The sequence below is a fragment of the Strigops habroptila genome, chromosome 4 (assembly GCF_004027225.2).
Source record: "Strigops habroptila isolate Jane chromosome 4, bStrHab1.2.pri, whole genome shotgun sequence".
Classification (NCBI taxonomy): Eukaryota; Metazoa; Chordata; class Aves; order Psittaciformes; family Psittacidae; genus Strigops; species Strigops habroptila.
Genome location: NC_046358.1, coordinates 12,541,188 through 12,559,122, shown reverse-complemented (window position 1 = coordinate 12,559,122; position 17,935 = coordinate 12,541,188). Strand labels below are relative to the sequence as shown.

At 39.9% G+C, this 17,935-nt stretch overlaps 1 protein-coding gene across 2 annotated transcripts in view; it reads left to right on the top strand.

Moving 5' to 3' along the window:
* Positions 1-1,759: 1,759 nt before the first annotated feature.
* KLHDC1 (kelch domain containing 1) overlaps positions 1,760-17,935 on the top strand; it is a 32,780-nt gene continuing 16,604 nt past the window's right edge. Inside the window, exons 1-7 of one of the 2 annotated variants that reach the window (XM_030483028.1) lie at positions 1,760-2,156; positions 6,085-6,155; positions 8,702-8,819; positions 9,765-9,883; positions 11,641-11,719; positions 12,577-12,660; positions 14,714-14,797. In XM_030483028.1, the coding sequence (XP_030338888.1) occupies positions 2,055-2,156; positions 6,085-6,155; positions 8,702-8,819; positions 9,765-9,883; positions 11,641-11,719; positions 12,577-12,660; positions 14,714-14,797 (657 nt within the window). In that variant the 5' untranslated portion in view covers positions 1,760-2,054. The remainder of the gene's footprint in view (positions 2,157-6,084; positions 6,156-8,701; positions 8,820-9,764; positions 9,884-11,640; positions 11,720-12,576; positions 12,661-14,713; positions 14,798-17,935) is intronic. The other variant, XM_030483027.1, reaches the window with a different exon arrangement.

The window sequence follows — 17,935 nt, the reverse complement described above, 5'->3', positions numbered from 1 at the left end:
TGCAGCTAGCTGCAAATTAGGAATCCACTCCTTACATAAGTTCTTCTATTTGCTAAGATTATCACTTTTTTTCTTTCAAGAAAATCTGATTTTGACATTCAGCTCATGGCTCACCTGAAGAAGGAAGGTGCGCCCGGAGAAGGAATGTACCCCTCATCTAAAAAGCAACTAATTTTAAGATATGACCAAACCAGGAACATAAAGCATACTCCTACAGCATCCTGCTGTATTTGGGGTTCTACTAGGTTGCCTGGAGCCTCCCACTGTACATATAGAAGTATTTCTGCATGAGGTGTAGACTTCTGTTCCACTGGGCCATGTGTGGAGCTCTGGAAGCTGTGCCCAGCTCTTCATCTCTGCCATGGCTTTGTCAGACATCACAGTGCTACAGTCATAGCACATGTGGCTTGAGAGCAGAAAGCCAGCAGGGACATCCTAATGGTTTACGATCAAACAGCACATCTACCTCATGCCAAAGGTGAATCAATAGAATTGTTTTGTTACACCAAGCACGAAAAATTCTTTCTTCATGGCCGTCACTGCTCTACTGGCAAAAACATGGACTGCTGACTTCACACACCTCCTGAGCTGCTTTCCAAGGCATCACATTGTAGCTCTACCTAACCTGTAGATGTACAGATAGAGTTTGCCTGTTACCCATGTTTTTCTTAAGTCTTCCATATGCTTATTCCGGTGTTCTAACCATCATCCCAGTGCATTATCATTACATTTCTTCATTCTAATATTAGTGGTTATGACAGGAATAATCAATGTCTTCCCTCCTAGATCCAATAGAGGAAGTGTATGTCCCACTTTTACAAGAAAATCTTTACAATTACTTTTCAGTGTCCTTTTACAAGATGCTAAAGTGCTCATTTCTCACATGCTCTACTGCTCTTTCTGAAGAGCTGTACCTGTTTTATTTTGAATTCCATTTATTCCAGCTGGTTCCAGTTCAACTGGAACTCACTGGGTTGTTGATCTAACAGTATAAGAGTTGGAATGGCAGCATAAGAGGCTCTTGCTTTTCCCAGCCTGCAGTTTAAGAGCAGGCCAGTCTATAAGGAAGACTATATAGTGGTGGGGAGAACAGTGAGCAGAGATCCCTCAAATAATGAAAAATGCGTAGCTTGGGACATGATGGGAAGTGACCCATGGAGATCCCAACATCAGCTTTATCCTGTTAGTTACCTCTAGCTCAGCACTGGCCCCAGTACCTAGGTCCTGCACAGCACCTTTGGTATTCTCAAGTACTCCACCGTGCCACAGCACGTAACTTCTTGCTTTGTCTGCTTCCAGGCTGCAGGTTAGAGGACAGCACTCACAGCATCAGCTCTCTAGGGTGAACAGTTTGAACTCCTATACAACTGTAATTAATAGCAGCTGCTATTTTATAGCTGCTATTTCTGGCAGGAGCGTAACTTGCCTCACTTTCGGAGAGATGGAGTTCTGATGCTTGTCTACTCCTACTCCTCCTCCTCCTTAAACTACCTCCTATGATGAGACCCAACTCTTCCTTCCATTCTTGCACTGGATTTGTGTTTAGGTATCGTATTCTTGGTGCTCATTCCCTCCTCTCGTGCTTCATTCACAGGCTTCTGCACGGTTTATTAAGCCTTCAAGCAGTAACGTCCCGCACGCCTCACCAGGCAGACGGCAGGAGCCTGTACCCACACTGCCAGGGCCCCTTCCAGGAGCTGTGCAAGAGCAAACCTAGTGAAGAGCATCCGCACCCCTGAGCCCCCCTCGCAGCTGCACTCGGCAGCGTGCGGCCTGCCGCGGCTGCAGCGCCAAGGGAGCAGGGGGCAGCGCGAAGGCCGGAGCCCGCGCGCACTGCCGGGAGGCACCGCGCCCGCCTCCAGCCCCCGCCTGGCAGCTCCGGAGGCGGCCGCGGCGAGGCTGAGGGGAGGGTGACGCCCCACACTTTGAGCCCTCCTCGCTTCCCGTCCGCCTGAGGGGAGCGACCGGCGGAGAGCCGCAGCCTCTCCCCGAGGAGGCGGTGGCGGGACGCGAACACTGAGGCAGGCGAGCGGCTTCCTCCTCCTCCTCCTAAGATGGCGGCAGACTCCGCGGAACAGTTCCGCGTGGCCGAGGAGCGGAGCGGCCACTGCGCCGTGGTGGACGGGAACTTTCTCTATGTGTGGGGGGGATACGTGGTAAGGCGGGAGGCGGCGGCCGGAGGGCGCTGGGGGCAAGGTCGAGCGGGGGAGGGAAGTTGAGGGAGGGAGCGGGAAGCCGCACGGGCGGAACTGAACGGAGGAGCCGCGGGGGGGAAGCGGAGCGGAGGTGGCTCCCCAGCGCCGCCCTGCCTTGCCCCGCGTCGCCCCTTCAGCCGGTGTAGCCCCTTCGGCGGGTCTGGGAGCGGAACACTGTTTACCTCAGCGCGGGCGCTGATTAGTTGTCGGGGCAGCGCGCCCCGCAGGGGCGGGCGTTTTAAATGGCGGCGGCGGGGCGTGAGGTGCCAGCGGCTGCTCTGAGGAGAAGGGCGCGAAGAAAGGAAGTTCCTCTGTGTGCGCCACCCCACTGTCTGTTTGTTCTCTTCTCTAAGCCCCCATAGCTGTCTCCTCCGTTTTCAGCTGTCTCCATCATGGAGCATGTACTGGGGAGGGGCTGGTGGAGCCGGTTTGTTTCCCCTTTCCTACAAACGTGCGGTTCCTTTGTACTCCGGGAACGCTTCTCTCATCTCCCTTCCTCTGTGGGGTGATGGTTATAATTTGCGGCTTTTTTTCCAGTGTGTAATTCCTGTTCTTGTTCCGGAACCCCTGCATTTTTTACCTGTTAGTAGTTGTATGTTACGTACAGTGTGTTTTCCTCCTTCGGAAAGCAGTTCTGCCACTTCAAAAACAAGCTTGTGGCAGACTAAAAACACGTTGGGTTTTTTTTCCATTGAAAGATCAGTTCTAGTTCTGGCATGAGTTAATCCTTGTAACTCTTACCTCTGGATGAAATCAGACCAAGAGAGAGCTACGAATGATACTACATTAACGGCAGCCTCTTCGTTTTACCCAGTCTCTGTGCACATTGGCTGTAAAGGGTGAAAGTAGCTGTGCTTAGTACTACTCCTGGTTTTTGTCAGTCTAATGTGTTTCTATTGACATATTCTATATTCTTCTATCGGTATTTTTCATGAGCTAAGGTAAACTTTCCAGTGGGCAAAGTTTGTCCTTTTGTCCTCAAGCAAAGAATTCTGGTTGGGGACCCCTGGATTTAAATTTGAAAATACATTATATGTTATGAGTGCGTGCAGTAGCACAGGGAAGGATGTTTCTAGGGCTCTCAGGTACTAGTTGTCGTTTCCTGAAGCATGATATAGTTTACTTCCTGGAAGTTGGAATTTTGTTGTTGACAGTTTGGTTTGGTTTTGGGGGTGGGTTTTGGTTTGGTTTTTTTGTGGGTTTTTTTTTTTTGTTTGTTTGGTTTTTTTGTTTGTTTGTTTTTTGGCTTTTTTTGTTTGGTTGGGTTTTTTTAATGTGGTTTCTTTTTTTGTTTTGGGTTTTTTGTAATATTTTTTTTTTAATATTTATATATAACTAAAAAAGTTGGACTTCAAAGGTGGGGGAGAGGTGGGCAGCTCATGGAATTCGAGTTGCTCTGCTCCTAAACTCTATGCGTTTGACCTGTAAAGGGTTGTGCTGACAGTGACTACTGAAATACTGAAAATACAAGCAGACACTGCATATGGAAATATAAGCCCTCAGCGGTGGGGGGAAGCAGGACAGTAGGGGTTTGCTGGCTGGGTTACCCTGGCATGCTTTCTTCTGCCTATTGCGTGGCCAGGCTTGCCTAATACCAAACTGTAATGAAATTGAGGAACCTTCAGGAGCCCATAAACTGTTCTCACAGCTTTTCTTACCTTTGGGGGTCTTTGGTAGGTAGTGTTTCTTGTGACTGCTAGTCATGTAAGAATTAATACATGTTTTGTAGAGTCAATAAGTTAACCGCCTTTAGAATAAGCATATATTTAAATAATGTGAGTCATTGTGATGTACAGGAATTCAGTGTCCTTTTCTGGCCTCAAACTCCATACTACTCTCTATAACTGTGCAGCGTAAATCACTGGTAATGGTAGTTGTTTATGCTTTGGTCTTTAGAAACTGAGGTTGGGCTGGCTAGTATAGTGTTTTCAAAGGTTTCCTAGTGAAGGATCCTGGATTCATGGAACAGTCAAAACAATGTGTGTTAAGTTTAGCAGATAAACTTTGTGAACGTTTTTAGTAGTTTCACATATTTATTTGTGGAGAGTATTATGAAAATCTTTGTTACTCTTTAAGCAGGACTTTACACAAGTAAATAATTTTACATTTTACATGTTGATGGTGGACTGCTGCCCAGCTAACTTATTTTTGGCATCAGTGTATTTGCTGAGGGCTGGTTCTGTAGCAAATGCTTGGCCTCAGGCCACTCGCGAATCTAAAATTACATAATCTTTTGCACTTTGTAAAAGCTGCAAGCTGCTTGTGACAGCAGAGCCTACCTTATGAAAAGCACCTCGCAGGATAAACTGTATCAAACATAGTGTGTATGTACGTGGTTGGCACCTTTCAAATTGAGATGGTAATAATAAAGTATCATTTAAAGGCAAGTAATCAATATCCGTAACAAAATTGTTAATAATTAAATTTCAGTTTTGTATTTAACTGATTTTCCTCATATGCATTTAATTCTGGTGTGGGCTTGTTTGGTTTTGTTTTTTTTATTTACTGACTCTGGCTTCTTATTGCCTCCCAGTCTTCCATTTCTTTCTAATGCTAAAAAAATAATTAATAGTGTCATTGTTACTCAGCCTGAGTGCTGCAACTGCATTCTTTTGGGCTTAATTCTCCTGTTTGTTATTCTTCCTCATCATTACTTCCCAAATTATTTTTCTTTCTTACCTGGCCTCTGTTCGGGAGTCTTTATATATCTCTTTTCCACAGAGGAATTAATTTGCTCCTTTGTGTTACAGCATAGGTTAAACTCTTTTACATTTGTCATTTTGTTCTTTCAAGTTCCTTCCTTCAGTCGCTGCAAGTAACTGTAGGAAGTGCTTTTCAGATACACTTTTCTCTATATATTTCCATTATGCAAGAATTGCCTCCTGATTAAAAGCGTCTTGCTAAACAAAAGATAATGTGTTTTCGGAAGCTTTAAATCTGGTCTGATTTATGTTGTTACACATCTTTCTTGGCAAAACCTTAAGTTGGTGAATCTGTGCCTTTAATGAGTAGGCCTGAGGAATTAAGTTCCTTATTTCTAAAATGCATACTTTTTTTCTAACTTTTTATTTAGCTGTTGGGTTCTTTACCCATTTACAAAGTAGAGCAAAGTCTCAGTTTCTGTAAAAGATAGAGGGGTTGTGGAATAAGGAAAAAAATCCTTCATGTGAAGAACAGCATTAATACTTTGATGCTTGGCTTTGCTGCTCTTGTATTTGGAGTTGTGAAGGCTAAGAGTACAGAAAAATTTGCTCACAGCAATCGCATCAGTGACTGAAAAAATGCTTCCTTTAGAAACAGCATTTTAATAGAGGAGGGAAATATCTTTGACAGTCTCTCAAGATTTTTATTTTTTTAAATTCATGGTCATGTTATAGTACTGTTGTGCTACTTGTTAGTGGCACTTGTGCATGTTTTGTAATGACTTAATTGTTCACCTGTGCTATTTTCTTATTTTTACAAATTGGTTACTTTATTCCTGTTGCTTTTTGAATATTGAAATGCTTCTCTCACTACCTCTGAAACACCAAACTTATATTTGTATAATCTTCACGCCTTAAACAGAGTGAATAAAGACGCTATTAACAATCAGCAAAGCTCAGTGACATCAGGAAATGCCTAGTGCAGTATTTTTAATAGCTTCAAAAAGTGAAAAGCATCTTTTTTGAACTTCTAGCATAAAATTAAAATAGTAGCATTGTTGAGCTGCCTGGTTAAAATTGTGATGATCAGAGCAATAATGCTGGGGTATGATTTATGCTCTGGTAGATTAGCTCCCTAAGATTATTCTGTGTTGCTAAGTAGTGTGATTTGGTATTTAATTTTAAAATGTATGATGTATAATGCATAATATATTTAACATTTGCAATTTTTTTTTTTTCTGTTTTAGTCAATTGAAGAAAATGAAGTTTATTTGCCTAATGATGAGCTCTGGATCTATGAAATAGATAGTGGGTTATGGTGAGTTGCATCCTCTGCATTTAAATAATCTATAAAGTTAATCTTTGCATAAATTACAATTAGCTGCGGTGAGAAGACTTCAGGTACATGAGTTATTTGTCGTGTTCCCTGGAGTTTAAACAGCAGATGTTTAATGTAAAGACTGAAGAACAGGCATATGTACTTGTAAATTAACTCTAGGAAACACATTAATTCATTAAGTGTAATTGTTTGGGGTTGGGGTTTTTTCAACAGAACATTTGAAATTGTCAGCTTAAGGCTCTGATGTTGAGACAGGTGCATTTTATTCAGGTATTTATTTTGGCTTAGTTCTCCATGCATTAACCTTTATGTTAAAAAGAATATTTGAACACTGGATATTTGGGTTCTTGATCTACTTACAATGACATTTTTTGTTATTTCTTTTGTTCTGAGTGTATTTGCATAAATAACTTATAACTAACCAGACCTTGCACATCACGAGCCATTTATCCTCACATTTTATTTTATGTTTACATTTTATTTATTTTATGTTTACGTATCATACGTATCATACGTGGGGAGAGAGAACAATATCTCTTTTTAAAGTTTTCCAGTGTTTTCTATTACAATAATTGCATTCAGTCTGGTAAAGTAGTACCCATCTGGGATTAAATGTGTTTTCTGCTAGCTGTATTTCTAGTTTCCCGCTATTTATGTATTTCTTGCATGCCCATATTCAGAGCAACAATTTGGAGGAAAAAGGGGAGGAGGGCTAGACCAGGAAGGTGTCTCACAGTATGTAGAAAGTTCCACACATGCGTGGTGAAGTCACTGATTTTGAAAACAACAGTTTGCACATGGTGAGCTGTGAAGTTCTAGCAAGTCTTTTTCATTTTTAAGATCGTACCCTCACTGAGATTGCAGTTTGCTGCCTGTTTCTTTTGGTGAAAGGGTTGGCTAAAGCAACCTCATACTCTCTTGGTTTTCCCCCCTGGTGTTCCTGGGCCGGTGGTCTGCTACGTCTCTTTATATGATCACACAGGAAATTGGATCAGGAAAGTGATCTGAGTTAAATTTAACTTTTCTTATTCCAGGGTTATTTTTAACTGGGATCTGTTCTTGATCTCGTTCTGTTTGCAGCACAAACAGTTGTACACATACAGCTGAGTGCACAGTAGGACATGGAAACAAGCAGGAATGAGAGAGCAGAGAAGGGGAAGGAGGGCCAGCCTGTGGCAGTGCTGGTGCCGGAACAAAAGTATGGGGAGCAGTGCCCTGAGCAGCCGTTAGTGATCGCTGTTTTCAGCAGGGACAGGTTACATGTGCCTTGTTCACAGCTGGTGATTTAGTGCATAAGAAGCTTTTGCTTTTGGTGGTTGCCTCCAGTTCTTTTAGGTTGGGGTAAGGTCAAGCATCAGAACTCAAAGCTGTAGGAATCCTTTTCTTCTGTTTAGCTACCAGTAATAGATAATGAAGGCATCTGATCTAGACACAGATGTATTGGAAGAAGGGAATGAATGGATTTGGCTGGGTCAACGCATGTGGTGATACCAGAACTGGCAGAGAGAAGAAGAAGTGGAATCAGGCTTTGAAGATGGGAGACAATGACTGAGGAGGGAGACTGAGTCAAGGACCCAGGTGGAGGGCACAGAGTCATATCAGGTGGAAAGCTGAGAAAAATGCATCGGAATGGCAGGGAAAGGAAGCTTCAACCAGAAACCATGGGGCAAAAGCTGGGGCAAGGAGTTGGAGTGGCAGCACAGAGACTGGGATTTGGCTGCTAAATCTACGGAGGCTGAAGGCATGGCAACAAGGTGGAAGTCTGAAATAAATCACGTCTTCTGTGCATGTAGGTGTGAGAGGGCAATGCAGGTCCCTATCTTCTGCAGAAATTTGAGATCCTGGTAAAGCTGTTTTCAGTGTGGAGTGATGATTCTAAGCGCAGTCTTGGCCTAAAGTTCAGCCTCGTGAGTCCAGGAGAAATTGAGTTTAATCAGATAGGTGCGTAGTGCTTGAGATGTGTGATGTTACAGTTTACATCACAGGAAGTTACTGGTTTTTAAGTTGAGACTAGCAAGGAGAAGGTTAGGAACTGCTGCTGCTACTGCAGAACAGAGGACTCATTGCTAAAATTGGCATTATTGAAGATTTTACAGTGCAGTGGAAGATGCAGTTTTACAAGTGGAGTACAAAAATTAGGGAGTACTTCTGACCTTTACTTCTGCCTCAGTTTCCCATTTGTAAAATAACAGCAATACCATGTTATCATTTCAGGAATTTTTGGAGTTAATAGTGATTCCAGGTTTTGAATAATTCATGTTTCAGCTCTATGAACACTCTTTTAAGATGGGCTTCAGCTTCAGAAGAATTGAGATGCTTCATAAACGTATGCACAGTATTCACATGAAAGTCGTCTTAGACCACAGGAGGCTGACTTCATGTATCTGCTATAGTTTCTAGTGCTAGTTGTGCCCAAAACTTCTAGCTTTAAGTCTAAAAAGCATTAATTTGTCTGGTTTAGGTTTGTTAACTGTAACAGATGTGAAAGCAGCACTGTAAGGCTTAATGTATGTGCTAAATTGCAGGACAATGCACCTAATGGAAGGAGAGTTACCCACCTCCATGTCAGGAAGCTGTGGGGCAAGCATTAATGGGAAGCTGTACATATTTGGTGGATTTGATGATAAAGGATACAGTAATCGGGTATTGTATTATTTTCTTTCATACTGTATTTGAATATATAATGATGCTGACTTCACTGGTGGTTTGTCTGGGGTACTTTACATTTGAATTAAGGAGAAATTTAAGGAAAAGCTTTATTTTTGTAGAAAAAGTATACTTTTAAACTGACAAAAAACGTTTAGTTTTTGTATTAAGGTTCAACTCCATATATTTTTCACTAAATCATAGCTTCAGAGTAAGACCTTTGTGAAACTTTATATATTTATTTCTGAAAACTGCCAGTGCTTTCCCGAGTTAGTTTTATTTTTTTAATATGTTGGCAGTCATAGTTGAAATTGATCTCAGAATATCACTTTTCTTTTTGCTCTTTGATAGTGATTACCTTTCTTATCTAATCAGGTAATAATTAAAATAGAGCTACCAGTTTTCCTTGTAACTGAAGACTGGTATAGCAAAGTAGATGAAATGAGCTGTTTTATCATGTAGTATAGATGAAGTCAGAGTTCAGTCTTGACTAGCAAATAACTGAAATGGAGCCTGTAACCAGATCTCAGTTCAGTACCCTGTTCACAGGCCTTGTTGATTTTTGCAGTTGCCTGGTTAGGTTAGGTGGAACTACTGACAGTTCTGCCAGTAGAATTGAACTAGAGCTGTTTGTCTTGCAGAAGTATTTTGCAAGGCTTCAGCTGACTCTGGAAGGAGCAGGATATTACTGGTCTGGTCTGGCTGAGGGAAGGCAAGGAAACTTGCTGCCAATTCTGACACTTGAACTGTATTCTTGTGGTGTATTGGACTCCTCCTGTATGTTGCTACATATTGTAAACTTCACTGTCAGTTCCTTTTGGGTTTTGTTTTCAAAGGAATGAGTGTATTCTGGGGGTAGTGGGTTGTTCTTTTTGTTGGTGATTTGTGCTGGATTCTTCAACATCATTTATACTGAAAATATTGTAATTTTTTTCTTTTAAGCTTTATTATGTTAATTTGCGAACAAAAAATGGAACCTATAGGTGGAAAAAAATTACAAATTTTAAAGGTCAACCTCCTACACCACGTGACAAGCTTTCCTGCTGGGTGTATAAGGACAGGTAACACATTAAGAATATTTAATATGTGTTAATTGCAGAGAGGAAGTACTATAAAGTGAAGAGCCTGCAGGTTTGGGATTCATGAAACTCTTAATTCTTAGCTTGACTTGCTGTGGGATTTTGTGTAACTCTCCTAACAACTTTCTACCAGAGTTTTCTCACATGTGAGCTGAATTAATGGTAAGTATAAACCCACTTTAGGAGAGGGTTGGGAAATTTAGTAAAAGTTTGTGGGATGCTTTGAGACTTCAGATAAAATTAAAGTCAGAAGTAATAGATGCATAATGATTTTTAACATGTTAAAAAATAAGTATAAAAAGGATGTTGTTTTTTTGTTTCATTGCATAAACATTAAGTTATTACCAGCAATAATGTATTTAGTACATTTACAAAGATTTTAATAGCCTACAGATGCTGACAGCTGCAAAGGCATTTCAGTGATTATTTTATAAGAACCAAGTCAGCTTAGATATTTGTATTGTAAAAATTACTGAGTGTATTGAGAAAAAATACTTAGCTGAAAACAAATATGTTCCTTCAGATTGTGTTTATTAAGTGTCTAGATATGTGGTCACAAGTGACATGTCAGTGATTTATTATAAAGATTATTGTAAACAAGAATATGATATACAATGAACACTATAAAATGTAAATTATTTATCTGTTTCTGGAATCCACATCTAAAGAGGTTTTGCATAAACTGTATAATGCCTCTCAGTACTCTGTCTTGGGTTTGTAATTCAAATTTAACTGCAAGATGTATGAGATTATATATGTTTGAACAACTTCTTAGCTTTTAATATGAGATTATTCAAAATGTAATTAATCTATTCAGAGTATCATGTAATCTGCATACTGAGAAAATCACCTACTTTAGGTGGCAGAGTGTAACCTTTTCATTTAACAACAGTATTTGGGGACAAGCTATGCACTTTTTCAAAAGTATACATTAAAATTTCACAAGATGTGAGTTTGTCAGATCGGGATGTCTTGGTGTATTGCACAATGCTTTCAGTAACTCTGTTTCCCCAGGAATGTCAGTCTGGAATGACCTTCACCACCCCATCATTTCCTAAATTGCCTTCTCCCAAGATCACTAACAACTATACCAAATATCCTCAAATGTTGAAGTTAAACAAAACTTTAGGAACCATTACTTATGGATGGCCATTTCATGGGTGGAATATTAGGCTGGGAGGTGTGTAACAATACTTGCAATGCAAAATATTCAGTAGTGCTTAGTTGAAAGAATCTCTTTATAAGTTATAGAAAAGCTTTGTGGGTCATAGGCAGTTTGTGGGTAGAACCTTCGGAATATTTTTTGTGAAAAGATGTATACAGAAGGCTAACAAAGGCAGCAGGAGCACAGGAATTTCAACAGAAAAGGGCAGGAATTCTAGCAGAAGCTTAGGCATTTCAGTCTTGTGTGTTACGTGTCAGTTGGAGACTTGTGACTGAAAATGTGACCGTAATAAGTTTGTGGATGAAGGAATAGAGAATAGGGACTCTTGGGTATCTTAAGTCTCCCTCGTAGCTTATGTGGATTTCTGTCAAGCTAGTTGAGGAGTGTAGCTGTTTACCTTCGTCTCAGTAAGGATTGCTATGTAATTAGGTGCAATATGAAATATTTTCAGTTGTTTATATTATTACTAGTACAGTAGGTAAACCAAAATTGGAAATAAATTATTACAGCTTATTCATTTGAATGTTACTGACAAAGCAGCCAACTGAACATATTTTTATTGTTGTTCTTTTAGGCTAATATATTTTGGTGGCTATGGCTGTAGGAAGCATAATGAACTGAGTGATTGTTTTGATGTCCATGATGCATTTTGGGTAAGAGAGTTGTCACAATTCAAAGTGCTTTGTCCTTTCTGATTGTAAGTATGAAAATCTGACCAATTTTTTTATTTATAGCAGAAATGCAAATTAAGAAGCTTCTACTTCAGATTTGAAATTTCGGCTATGCCACATTGGGAGCATTGGATGTTTGGTGTATTCCAAGTAGCCAGTTCTAAGCTTTGAGTTCGGTGAAACAAAATGCTGTCAAAGCAGAATCAAAGGCAGTATTTTACTTCTGAAGACATATTTTAAATACAGAACTCCCAGAAAACTTTAGAATTCATTTCCCGGAAGTAACGATAGGGAATGTATGGCTTCACAAGTCTAACTGACAAATACTTTCAGTTAAGTTCTTTTAATTTGGTATCCCAAGTAAATGCCATTACTTCGAGATATCTGGATTAGCTAGTTCCCTAAAAAGATATCTTACAGTTAATAGAAAGGAGACTGAATACAGTATTTAGTGACAAGAAACAGATATGCATTCAGAGGAGTATAGGTCCTTACATCAAATGTTAAACACTGACTTACAGAAATGTGTTCCTTTGTACAATTATTTATTTCTCAGTATGCTACACACAAAATCAGAAGGTAAAATGTGTCTCCTGCAGTGCATTATGTTGGTGCCCCAAACCCATTTTCAAAAGCTCATCATCCCTAAAATTCCTGAACGCTGTTGTCCTTCACCTAGACTTGAGCTGCTGCATCATTATGAAAAATATTAACATGTTTCTTTTAATAAAATTCTGTATATTCTGTTTGATGGATGATTTCTGGGCCTGTATGCAATAAGCACAAAGATTTTAAAATAAAATACACTTATTTTTAATTTTTAAACTTTTTTCTTTTAGGAAGGACAGATATTCTGGGGATGGCACAATGATGTTCATGTTTTTGATACAACCTCACAAACTTGGTCTCAACCAGCAATTAGAGTGAGTGTGCTTGTCTGGTCTTTCGACACAGTTGTGATTTTACTGCATTTTGAATAGTTATTGTGCTCTAGAAATTGATGTTGGGGAAAAGTAATTTGAATATGCTTAGTGTTGCTCAGGCTTATAACACGAAACGGGGACACTCAATGCCTCTGCAAGGTGAAAAATTCAGAACTGGTATGAATTTCTTTTTTCCCCACAGGGTGTTATTAGATGTGGTTTTTTTCTATAAAGTGGTTCTGATGCAAAAAAACTAGTCGTAAGCTTCAGAAAAGGTATTAGAAATCTGGATCCATTAGAGGATGATACAGTAGTCTGTATCTAGGGGATAGTTTTGAGATAAAGCTTTGTATTCAAGCTTTAAGACAAGTGTTGGGAATATAAAATTACTGTCAGCACTCCATTATTGGAAAGACAAGGAACTGGAATACTCCAGGAAAACGTTCAGTAGGAATACCGGAGTGGGGCTGAGGAACAGGGTGTGGAGGTGGTGTAGCTCCTCAAAAAGCAAGCTCAGGTCCTGCAGAAATGGATGATGATTATACCAACTTTGGGTATCTTTATAGGCCCTGCCAGGGCTTTGGCTCTGGAGGAGTTTCATGGCTGGAACACAGCCATTAATTGAGCCAGGCCAGCTCTGTATTCATCCTGCCTCACACCTAGCCCAGGCCAGCTCTGTATTCATCCTGCTTCACACCTAGCCAAGGCTTCTGGAATGAAGCAAAGGTCTTCGGGGAGCATGTGGTAGAAACACGCGAATGGTTTTAACAGTGCCTAACTGAGGTTAACAAACCCCGTCTATCTGAACTTTTTTCATATAAAGCCATTTGGATGCCTGTATCTGTGTATAATTAATCTGCAACATGGATAACCTATCACAGATAACAGACAGTTGACCACACGAGAGATTAAAGTCTGCCAGGAGATTTCCTTTCTCCTGCTTCCCCCTTTTCATAAAGCTGCAAGGTCGGTGTGAAGGATAGTATATCAGGCTGAAAGAACAATAGTAGTCTTTAAATCCAGTCTCCCTTGGCTCACCGTTCAGCTTTCACAGGCTTAAAGAAGGCAAGGGGTGAGAGATAGTAAACTCACTGTATTGCTATTTAGACCTTCAGGTTTTCTTTGTGGCATAAAGATATATGTTAGTATGTGAAGGTTTTACGCTCGTTATTTTGAGCTTTGTGTATAAGGAGTTGTTGTACTCCCTTCAGGAGTTAATGTTGAAAAGTCTTTTGAACAAATTTCTCAGTCATGCTATACTCTTAGAATAAACAGATCAGATATTCTCCAGCAAATACATTATTTTTAATAGTCTTCCAAAAGAGCATGTACACTCGCTTTCCCAGTAAAACAGTAACGCACACATTTCTATTTATTGGTATTAATATGATAGTATACAATAAAAGTTCATAAAATCCTGGTCAATTTATGTAAGAACTCAGTAGAAGTGTATTACAATGAGTGTCTGACACTATTTTATGGACTTTATAGGATGTTCTAAAATTCCTATGAAACTAAATGCAGAAAAAAAAAAAAAGAAATTACCATTGAAAAGTAAAAGCCAATTTTGCTGTCTTTATTTCTGATTTACACAGGGAAGGCTTTTTGGCATGTGGCTACTGGATGTAACATCAAATTTTAAGCTCTCATTTCTGGAGATTTAGTACCAGTTCCTGATGATTTGCACTTTGGAAAAATAAAACTGCACAGCAGATATCAACTATAACTGATGTGTTAACTGTAATTTTATGCTTAGGAATTAAAGATAAATTAACTGAATTTCACTTAAGCAATGATAAATCAGACCAGGAGGGAATATATTAAACATTAGCAACTGAGGGAACTCAGTTAAAGCTGTCCTTGGCAATTATGCATATCCTTTAGTGTCTGTGGAGTCTTGGACATGACTACAAATGATTTCATATTAAAGCTGCAGTTCTGTCAGTGTGTTGATGCATGTTGGCCTTATATTTGCAGTCTCTGTGTTACTGACTTACCACTATCCTTGGCTGGCACTTTGATGTTCTGAAGGATCTTATTTTGGTTCTTTCAGGGTGGAGAGCCACCTCAGCCTCGAGCAGCTCATACATGCGCTGTGCTGGGAAATAAAGGTTACATCTTTGGAGGACGAGTGCTGGTTAGTGTTTAATTAAAACATTATATTAGCAGTGATGCTATTTTCTTGGCAGGCTGGTTTCTGTTGACTTTGTTTATTTGGTTTTTTCAATGGCAAATTACTTTGTAGGAGAAAAAAAATCCAAGATGTCTTTGGTCTAACCTGTATGTTAGGGGTGTTGAATCCAGGATGCTTCTTTTCATCTCCCTCTAGCTTACAAAAAAAAAGTCTGTCTTTCTGTCTGTAGTGGTTAATGATGAAGCATACATTGTCCCCAGAAAAGGAAAAACCAGATGACTCTATGGTAAATGCCAATGTTTATAAATGAACAAAAGGGGTTGACATGTGTGTCACCTCTAGGAGACAGTTCTTTGAGAGTGGAGCAAAAGCAAACTTGCTGATAGAGCAGGTTTAAATAAATGATGAGACGCTGGCATTCTGGGCTTGCTACAGCATAGCAGATTTATACATCAAACCTGCTGGCTTTTTTTCCCCTATTTTACTTAATGAAATGCTAGCAAGCAGTAGATACAACTGGGATTTTAGTTGTGTTCCCCTTTCCCCCCACACCCAGCTACAGAAAGAGGAAATGTGTAAGAACAGTCAATTATATATACATCTCTCATGATGCTTTTACCTTCTGGGAGAGCAAAGTTCAGAATAGCTGTTGGGATACAGTATTTTATCTTTACAGTTGCAACATGTCATGTTGAAAGGTAGGAAATAACAGATTTCAGCTGGCTTTATAATTTCAACTTTTGCCATTTTTTGCACATAAGTAACTGAAATAGAGATGTCTGGAAGAGCAGCATGTGATTATGATGTCTGGATACAGCGCTATTAGTCTCTGTATATTCAAGCTGGTACAGAATGCTGCAGCATGTTATCTGATAGCACAGGCTACTGCAAGCATAGGTCTTTCCAATCCTTTTAAGCTTCCCCTCTGCTCTCTGAATGTCAATTTTTCAGTCTCGGTCTTTACCTTTAGCGTGCTCTGTGCCCTTGATGCAGAATGCGTGCAGCATACCGTAGAGATTGCTGTTAACAGCTTTATTCTGTGGATCCAATATAAGCTCTTTACAGCAAGAGTAAGACTTGTATTTGCTTTCTTGATAGTTAATCCAAGACTGTACCATTTAATACGCTGTGGGAGTATCTTAAGTCTGTTGCCCCTTCAAGCAGTGCAAGAGCTGTCTGTATAGGATGCAATCAGTGCATATTTAAATTGAAGCTAGATTCTTACTCTATAATAACAACAACTTTTCCTAGCTCTCTTTAGCTGGAAAAAAAAAGTCTGTACCAAACAAACTTGAAGCCACCACTGGTAAGCGAGGATACTACAACCTCTCAGCAACACACTTGATTTTAGTAGTATAAAACTTTTCTCTTCAGTTCTTCTCAGTTGAAGTATTAATATAAGAATTTAAGTCTGACACAACAATCCATTACAAAAAATGTATGCCTGTCTTATGTCTGAAAATAGGGATGGTGGTAGGTAGTCTGAACTAATGCAGGCTCCCGTATCGTTTGTGCATTTTTTGCAAGGATAGTTTCTTTATGGGCTGGAAAGTGTACCAACTCTATGCAAAAGCACAGAGAAAGTAGTATTTTTAAAGGTCTCTGTATGAGCTGGAGTTTGATCAGGAATGTGAGAAACAGATTCTGTAAGGCAAGTAAAAAAAAACCTAAGATACTGTGTACTGTACTCTTCCGGTTTTTGGGTTTTTTTAATTTTTTAGCTCTTTTTACCTACAGCTAATTTAGAGCCTTTAATCATATTCAACTAGAGGATGAGACTTGATGCTTTTTATCTCTACTACTATGAAAAGTAACAGTGAAGAAGCTTTTGAAAGCCCTCAGTGCTGTGTTTCTACAGTTTTGGTACATGAAGGAGAAGGAATTAACTGTTGGTTGGAAATGCCCTACAATGAATGTTTGCCAACTTCATCTTGGAAAGCTGCCATAACCTAAATCCTGCATTCTTAAGTACTTGCAAATAAAACAGTGTAAAATTGCACTTTGTTCCCTATCCCCTGTTCTTCATGCTGTAAAAGCTGTACTTGAATGCAATGTTCTTCTCAGGGAAAGACTACAGTTGTATTACAAAATGGCTTACTCCTGCTTGCTCAGACAGAAACCAGACATACAGGTCGAGGCATGTTCAGAATGGCCACGCAACATCCAGCCAGTTTTTCAGTCTGAATTGCTTCCCACAGCTGCAGGAAAGTTTTTACCTAAGTACCTTTTCAGAGCAATCAGAAAAGAAAGTAACCAAAATTGATTCTGTTTATTCTTACCATTCTTCATTATGTGGTATGTGGCCTTCCCATGTAGGCTCACAATCTCTAGAATTGTTGCTCTCTGACTGAGAGAGAACTGCACACAGATTCCAGAACTGTAGATTTGGACAAACCTGATTTGCAAATAACTAAGGAAATAGTAGGATATTAGGAGAGATTAGGAAAGTATCTAGTCTTACTTGAATCTTGTATGTCAGGGTTTAACTAGACTAAGTGAGCCCTGTGCCTCTGCTATGGACTTGCTCTTTCCTGTCTGCTATATAAATGAACTCTTGCTAACCACAGCTGAACCAAATCCTCTCCTCATTTAGCAAGCGTGCAGATGTGAGAGGGAAAGAAACCTAGATGTGAAGAAGTAAACATGCAGCTCAGGACCTTCTTGCCTACCATTTATTTCTGACCACTTCCTCAGCCTTCAAAGCCTTGCTCCCTGGGGCTTTTTGTTAGCAAGGGCAGTCTCTGTGTGGCGCAAAGGTCTTCACCCCAGAAACAGAATAGCATTAATTGTTGTGTACAAACTAGTTAGGGTTGCTGCACTGTGCCAGCTGCAACTGAACTGCTTTATAACTCAACCTAGGGTTCTCAGGCAGCCTCTGCAGGTGAAATTATTAGTAAACTGGAGCTTGCCTGTCATTTCTGCACTGTGCTGTTGCATGATTAGATATGCCCTGAGAGGACATGCCCTCTGGCTTCTATTTAACTCTGACTATTGACGATAGGATTCAGAAACGCAAGAAGGCTTTGATCTGTAAAGGTTTTTCTTTTCCTCAGCTCCTTAATAACCATTTGCTAAATTTCAGTGAAACCACTTGGGAACAATGTCAGAGAAGAGTGAAATTTAGGAAAGCTATATTAATTT